This window comes from Dunckerocampus dactyliophorus, chromosome 5 (genome assembly GCF_027744805.1).
Source record: "Dunckerocampus dactyliophorus isolate RoL2022-P2 chromosome 5, RoL_Ddac_1.1, whole genome shotgun sequence".
In the NCBI taxonomy this organism is placed as follows: Eukaryota; Metazoa; Chordata; class Actinopteri; order Syngnathiformes; family Syngnathidae; genus Dunckerocampus; species Dunckerocampus dactyliophorus.
Genome location: NC_072823.1, coordinates 15616425 through 15625000, shown reverse-complemented (window position 1 = coordinate 15625000; position 8576 = coordinate 15616425). Strand labels below are relative to the sequence as shown.

Here is an 8576-nt window from a genome sequence, read left to right as displayed (position 1 = left end):
ATGAATTCATTGGTAGATGCACTTCATTAGTTACACCTGCACCGATTTGATCATTCTGAGTAGTCTGGAGGCATCATTTGTATTGCAGGTGTATCTAATAGTATATTATCCTGTGCCTGAAGCTTTAAAATAGAGAATAGCCTCCAAGCATCTAATGACAATGTCATCCACCAGCGGATCAAACTTATTAGCCAGGAGGTGATGCTGTCTCAGGAGCCACTGCAGGTCCCCAGCTCCGTACACACAAACCGCTCGTTTATTCACCCCTGTGCATGGATCATACGGTGCCCCTTTCCTCACATCTCCTGCTAAATAGCTCCACTTGACCACCCGCGCCATGGCCTGCATGTCCGACACGTCGTACTTTGCGTTGGCAGGCATGGATCCTGGCACAGATGGCATCCGCTGCAAAGTAGCCCACAGGTGCTCATCTGGGCTGTAGGTGTCCTTCTCCCACTCCAGCAAGGCCTTGACCTCTTTGTCATGCAGCACATGTTCCACAAAGGCCCTAGTGACCACAAAGTAGGCGTTCCCGGAGAACATGGGGCTTCTAATGGGCGGCGGGCTCTTCTTCACGTCGGTCCTGATGATGGAGTCAGAGACGTTGTAGTGATACTGCCAGCGCTGCTTCTTATAGTCATTGGTGGCTTCCGTTTCCATGCTGTTCCTCCCGCGGAGGGCCTTCAGTACTTGCACAATCTCCCTGTTGGTTTTAATAGGGAAATCTGTCCCGCAGGTATTCAGCAGGTACCTCCACTTAACGTGTGACCTTGCCAGACTTTCCATGCAGTTCAAATCTGCCTGTACTCGAGACCATGAAGCGTAGACCACACTCTCCAACTTACCGGCTATAAATACATTCTCAAAGCAGGAAACGATGGCTTCCACGGCCAAGTGGAACTTCTTTGTGGATTTCCGATCCACGTGCACGCAGTAAACGTTCTGAGGGGCGTAAACGGCCCGCAGGAGGCGCTCGAACATCTCGATCTGGTCGTGGATCACCATGGAGTACGCGATGGGGAAATCCCTCTCCTCCTCACTGAGTGGAAACATGAAGAAGCCTCTGTGGGCAACATAGGCTTCACACTCCTGAGTCACGTTTATGTAGAAGTCCTCTGATAGTAGTACACGCCTCTGCACGGAAGACAGAAGAACCTCCAAGTGCTCCTTGTGGTTCCCCAGGTCTCCTGTGAGGATAGAAGAACAGGCTGGCAAGTCAGCGGAGAGCTGCTGTGGTACTGTGAAGTCAGGCTTCCAGGGGATGAACAGCGCGAGAAGAGCCACGGGGATGAGGGACAGGATCTTCAGCAGCCGTCGACCTTTGAGGAACCTGTCAAAGATCATTCTCTCGTTCATTGCAGACGAGAAGGAGAGTTCTTAGATGGATTCACATTTGAGACCACAGCGCATTTATTAGTAGACTCTCGAGCACTCGGGAGGTGTGCCGGTTTATTGGGGTGGGTGGATCGATTCAAATAGTGCAGTAGCGATACTCGTGTGATGAGCTCGTCATTTTCCCGTCGTCTTTTATGTTTATTTTCACATGTATGTGTGTTGTAGTTGAAAAATTCCATTTGCACCAGTGGAGAGAAGAAATAAACTGCTGAACGACAGATCAGTCTTTTAGGGGATTTATTCCGCAGGAGACAGTTGACAACAGCTCACACAGGTGTTTGACACAAGTGTCTCCCAAGTGTAAGAATAGTAACACAAAGTCTATCAAAGGGTGCTCAAGCCTAGGTTCCCAAAGTGGGGTATGCATTCCCCCAGGGGTACACCAATTGCAATAGGGGGTACGTGAATAAAAATGAAAATCAATTAGTACCTGACGCTCGCAATTACGAGTGTTACTGAACGCCTCACGACGCAAAAAGAACAGAGCAGAAAGGAGACACAGCACTAAGTTGGTATTTGCACTGTGTGCATCATATGAAGAAAAAAGTAAGTTTGGTGATTATTTTGTGCATGAAGAGGGTTTAATTTTGAAGAGCTAATTTAGAATTGGCGTCCCAAAAAATTGCCACTGTGGGTGGGGATTCCCCTGAAAATGAGGCTTTATCGTTGGTTGTATGTATTTTTGTGCTTCAGATACTGCTTTATCATGATTGGTAAATGTTCCCCTTCAATTTGGTGTTAAATTAATATGCAGATTCAAACCATAGCCATCTTGAATGGACAAAAAAAGTGATGCTCAAATTCAACCCGTTCAAACGGAAGGATGCCAACATCAGACTGGAATCCAAGATACAGTAGGTAGGATGATTACTTATCTATTTAGCAGTGCTCATGTCAAAATTTATCAAAATGCGACCATGCCAAATCCATATTTTTGATCCGGAATTACTATAGAATGAATTAACCAATTAATTATGTACAATATTTCAAGTTAATTAGGACAACAAGGTGTATGTTTTTAAGTGCGCAGCAGTAGGGGGTACGTGGCTTCAAGTCAAATGTCTGACTGTAAAAAGTTGGGAACCCCTGGCCTAAAGCACCCCGACAGATGAACTTGTTTACGACGGCTGGAGGCCTTGTTTTGAGGACAGAATGATTGCTATTTCAGACAGAGGGATTTGTTCTACAGACAGAATGCCTCCAGCCTCAAGCCGTGGATAACCACCTTATAATCATTTCTTCTAATAAGCCAAGGTTATATGAATGTGCGCTACAGGACGACAAGTCTTATAATTATGTTAACACTACTAACACTGAAGGATAATACTGATAGAACTTGAGCTTGCCACCACAGTGCTATTTTGTTGCGTGTTAAATGTATATATTGTGTAGTATAGTACAGTACACAGGACGGTTTTAGGACTTGAATGAGAGCTCAAAAAATTGTATGTAAGGGAATAAATGTATTATTTTGTTGATATTGTTACATTGTCTTATATTGATGTATTTATATTATTGCTGGTTCGACTTGTTTGTTTTTTTTCATAAATATAAATACAGGTTGCTCGTTAAGAGGATAACCAAAAACAGAGGAGAATAATTCACTTTAGTTGCAAAATGCTTTCAGATACTTTTGTTTATAAACTGAAAAACATTTGTGTTCTTACCTTTTATTTGCATATGAAGCACATGCAGCCTTTCCTTCTCCTGGAGAAGTTCTGATATTTTGGTGTAAAAGTCTGATCCACCTCCTGGTGAGTTTGGGTATACAAGTATAACCCTCCATCATGCCAGTCAAATTCATTCATTCATTCAGCAGAGCATGAAAATATATTGCGTTAGATTTTCTGCTAACCAGTGCTAGCAGAAAGAAAAAAACAAACTAAAACGCTGGTCAGTGGAAGTCAGCAACAAGCACCTTCCAGCTCAGGCACGCCCCCACGCACTCACACGAGAAGCCATGCTCATGGTGGCCTCACCTTGGCTTTCTTCCCTGTATATAATAGTTTCATTTAAAACATCCATATGTTTTACTTTGGTATACATCACATATTACAATTCACAATGTCACATGTCCAAAAGGAGCGGGAAAAAGCAGAGCTGATTCAATCCCACCCCCTCTTCTTTTCACATGAATTGCTCATACATTTGTTCACTTCACTAAAATATATATATACATATACTGTATATAAATAAACAATGAAGAAGTTAATAGTTGACACAAACATTGTTGAGTGAGTACAAACAATGTAATACTTCAGACAGTCCTATTAGAATAATAATAAGAAGTGCAGTTGCCAAATGACGTAGCATTGTACAGGTATTTCCCTGATTCTTCTTCCTTATACTTTGGAAACATCACCTGCTTGTATTGTTTGTTGCTAGGGCTCATTTTAGTGCATTGTTTGAGTTGTTTACTGAATCCATTCCATGATTTGATTCCACATACTGATATGCTGAAGGTTTTTAGCGTTGTTTGGGCGTAAAAGTGGGCCGCACGGTGGTCTAGAGGTTAGCATGTTGGCCACACAGTAACAGTCTGTCTGGAGATCGGGAAGACCTGGGTTCGATTCTCCCTTGGAGTTTGTATGTTCTCCCCGTGTGTGCGTGGGTTTTCTCCGGGTACTCCGGTTTCCTTCCACATTCCAAAAACATGCATGTTAGGTTAATTGGTGACTCTAAATTGTCCATAGGTATGAATGTGAGTGTGAATGGTTGTTTGTCTATATGTGCCCTGCGATTGGCTGGCGACCAGTCCAGGATGTAACCCGCCTGTCGCCCGAAGTCAGCTGGGATAGGCTCCAGCATACCCCCGCGACCCTAATGAGGGGAAGCGGTATAGAAAATGGATGGATGGATGCGCGTAAAAGTAAATCATATTTCTCCTCTCTTAATGAGAAGAGTTGTATCACGTTATTGGGTAGCGGGTTACTTTTTGCTTTATGCATAATTTTAGCTGTTTTAAAGTTTACCAGGTCAACAAATTTTGATATTTGTGATTTTAGGAATAAAGGGTTTGTGTGTTCTCTATAACCGACATTATGGATTATCCCAACTGACCTTTTTTGTACAGTACAGTTGGAGTAAAGTGTGTACTTTTATAGTTATTTCCCCATGTCCCCACACAATAAACTAGACGTGGTAAAAACCAGAGAACAATAGAGTATGGATTGATTTTTTTGTCCGGAACACATTTTGCTTTTTTCACTGTAGAAGTAATTTTTTGCCACTTCATGTTGCATATTTTTAATGTGTGAGCGGTGCTGCTGTACTCGTGTCTACGTTTGTTGTGACTCTGAAAAAGGCTGACGCCTTTGGTAGTCCCAGCTGACTTTGAGCGAGAGGCGATGTACACCTTGGACTGGTGATCAGCCAATCACAGAGTACATGTAGACAAACAATAATTCACACTCACATTCACACCCATGGACAATTTAGAGTGTACCATTAACATAACATGCAAGTTTATGTGATGAGGGAGGAAAAGACAAAACCCACGCAAACACAGGGAGACTATGCCAACTCCACACAGAGATGATGATGAACAAATACACATTTATCAATTCAAGAATTGAATTTTCCCTTGCCGAAATATTAACATTTTAGTCCTCAGCGGGGCTTGAACGTAATGGGAGGCGAGAGCGCTGACCACACGGCTAAAAGCCCGGACTGTCGGCTGCGTGTTCAGCGCAGCTCTTAAGGCAGAGGGAGTGAGGTTTACCAACGTACACTCGCACAGCCTCACAGGCTGGCATCCGTTACACTCATACGCGACAAGCCAATTGTTGGGTTTCAACCACGACCTAGTGGCAGTTCGCTAGACGGGGGACAAGCAAAAGCTACGGCGAAATACACACTCAGTATTTGAGGCGAGGCTGAAAACAACCGGATGTGACATCACGTTAAACCCAGCAATTATGTGTGGGTACAAACCACATGTTCAAAGCTAAACTGTCATGTTAATTTTAAAAAATGTGGTACTGAAACAGAGAGGGTTCTCAGGGTGTTGAGATGTCTCCAAGGATGCACTGGTTTGGAGCGGTCAAAGGTATAGATGTGTGTTCAAGTCAAAGAACACGGAAAGTTGTCCTCTGTTTGGTGGATTTGGTCAATAAGCGGCAGCAAGCACTGGTAAACTGTGGTCTTTATAAGGCTTTATGCTGTGGTACTGCAACGCAACAATATACAAAGAATACAAAATGTCACTGAATAAATAAGCAGTAAATGAATGTAACTAATATTACACATAAACATAATGATTAGCCAAAGGCACATCAAATACAGAACTCAGTAAGAAAATTAAGTCAATATGATGCTTATTAATATAATAAATCGCTATACAGTTAGCTTGAATGCTAATGTTAGTCAATATGATGCTTATTAATATAATAAATCGCTATACAGTTAGCTTGAATGCTAATGTTAGCATTAATGAACACAAGAGTTACACTGAACAAAAGTGTATAATAGAGCTCACACAGATCTAACAACTGAATTAAACCTCACCTTTATGCATTCACGCACAGCATTAACTTGGGAAAACAAGGATGAGGCGCAAGGAAGGAGAGGAAAGGTACATCTGCCTGTACAGCGTCGGAGAAGTCATAAAAAAGACGTTTTTAACTGATGCAACATCACACTACTGCGGTGCGTTCACTGACGGCCGAACACTGTGGGACAAAACAACACCCAAATCTAAACATTACCAGTGAAGCATAAACAACACAAAACATGGTAAATTATGGGCTTTCTAACAGGTACAGTGTTCCCTCGCTCCATCGCTGTTCTCTGTTGCCAACTTTTCAGCAAGAAAACTAGCTACTGGTTGTCCTAGATGATGTCATTGTCTAATTTGCATGTCATTTGCATATGATTTGTATGATTAGGATATGAATAGGAAAAAAACATGACCTCGTAGGAGAGGCAAAAAAGTGAGTAAAAACACCTTAATTACTTTTAGAACTACAAATAAACTTGATTCTTGGTTTGTTAATTTAAAAAATAAAATAACTTTAATATTTTGTCTCGGTCAGCGCCTCTCAAAGTTCTCCCATCACACTTTGGCTATTGAGAACTTTTTTAAATGAGCACAAATGAACAGCCAATATAGATTATGCTGTGTTTATTCTATGGCTCACATGAACATGACTCAGTGTTATTCTCTTCTGAGCTTCATAATAAATATAGCAATACAGTATCAATTAGGTACATTTACACTAAGCATTGAAAGATAATCTAGTTCATTTTACAAATAAAGAGTAGCAATAGGCTAACAAAATACAAACACAATAAACACACCCTCCTTTTTTATCCTGAAGCGTAGAGTTCCATCGAGGGATGAATGGAGACGGAGGCGGTTCAACTCCAGTTCAGAAGATTTATTCCTGACAAACCAAACTAATACAGATATCTGGGCGCCACCGTACCCCTTCTGTGCCTCCATAAATGTTTTCCGATTTGAGTGTCCACATGTCGCCTAAACATGGTGCTATTTTGTCGGCATACACTTGATCATGATCACGATCGTAAAGTAAGGTGCAATGTAGCGGGTCGACAGGCGGCAAATAAGGGCAGATCCAAGGTTTCCACATACTGAGTTGAACACACCCTCGTGTGACGTCGGCGTTTTGGGATCGAGTTCCGCCCAATAGATGTCAGCCGTCGGTGCAGTCGGAAGTGCTTTCATCAGCCACTGTCACCCTTTCGTGGTGGTATTACAGTCAAGTTGTGTGCCGACAGTCCGGTGTTCCCGCACATGATGGTGGCGTTAGTTGCTGCCAAAAGATCACGGCCAATGAGACAAACCGATGTGTCTGGAGAGTGCACAAATCTGTGTTTGAGTTTTTGACCCGCCATGTCAGTGTTCAGTGGTTTGGTAAACGGCAGTATTTGAGGTTTCCCCGAGAAGCCCACCAATGAGACGCTGTTGGTAGACCGTTGTGATTTGTGACTGTTTGCATTCAAGGTGGAAAATGTCGCCCCAGTGTCCACCAAGCCTCGTATCTTTTGTCCATTCACAATCATCGGAAGCACTGGTTCTGCCGAGTCCGTGCTTCCGGGGCCTCCCAGGCATCCCTATGCCTGCCAATAGAGGTCGTCTCCATCAGTCAAGTCTTTTCCGTACTGAGCCGTTCTGTAACCACGTCGTTGTTTGTCAGTCCAGGGTTTATTAGTCTCTTCGTCAAAGTCAACATTAACTTTACCAGCCGGTCACATTACAGGAAATGACCGGCCATGTCCCTCGTACGGCGGTGGAGCCGTAGGAGATGTGACGTTGTCGCTGGGCAAAGCAGGATAAATGGAACAACACTCCCTCTGTTGGTCTGTCTTGGCCTGTAAGATCCTATCTGATGATGCTCTCAGTGCACTCAACTCCGAACCCAGTGGGTTTGAGGAAGTGCGAGTCGGCACCACTTTAGTCAAAGCTATAGCCGCCAAAGTCAGCTGATGCAGCCGCATCCTGTGTTTGTCTACCTCCTCTAGTTCTTTCGTCATCTTTGACTTCACTGCCCATCCCGCCAACTTAACTTGTTCACTCAACTCCATGACTCCTTTTCTGCCATTTTGAACTTGTTACACAGTTCGTGCACAGTTTGTCCACCGCCCAATTCAACCTCAGCCCATGTACGTTTCAACTTCTCTTTTTCTTTGTCATGTCTCTTTTTATCCATACCACTTAGAATTTGGTCCTGTACCTTTGCCAGTAAGTCCTCTGTTTGCATCAAAAGTGTACTCACCCACGTCATATCAAAGAAATCACACAATGGTTCTTTATCGGATCCCGCTGAAAGGCACCCAACCTTATTCATTGGTATTTTACCAGATCGCCGGAGGGCATCTAACCCAAACAGTAATTTACCGGTCGCAGCAGAGGGCTTCTAACCCGAAACAGTTCACAACAATACACCAAGCAGTCTCATATAACAAGGTATTAAATATTTTGTCACTTTACACAGTCATTTTACCATTTACTGTCATCTCCGTATTTTAGGAAAGCCAATATGCAGAAATTTGGATGTCGAAATCAACAGGTTTTCTGCTTACCTTTAGAAAGTGAGCGCTCAGGAGATAAACAGCAATGGGATGACCGTAAACACGTCCTGTCGTCTTATCCAAGACATCACCTTCCGAACTCCCCCTTACGCACGTTGGGCGCCAAGAACTGAAGCGTAGAGTTCTAT

General features: G+C 43.2%; 1 protein-coding gene across 1 annotated transcript; it reads right to left on the bottom strand.

Moving 5' to 3' along the window:
* Positions 1-105: 105 nt before the first annotated feature.
* On the bottom strand, positions 106-1356 carry gcnt3 (glucosaminyl (N-acetyl) transferase 3, mucin type). The gene has a single exon (XM_054775808.1). It carries the CDS (start codon positions 1354-1356, stop codon positions 106-108), a length of 1251 nt encoding a protein of 416 aa, XP_054631783.1.
* Positions 1357-8576: the final 7220 nt, after the last annotated feature.

Excerpts from the sequence above, each read along its gene's own strand:
- gcnt3 (XM_054775808.1), bottom strand. The coding sequence starts at position 1,356 with ATGAACGAGAGAATGATCTTTGACAGGTTCCTCAAAGGTCGACGGCTG.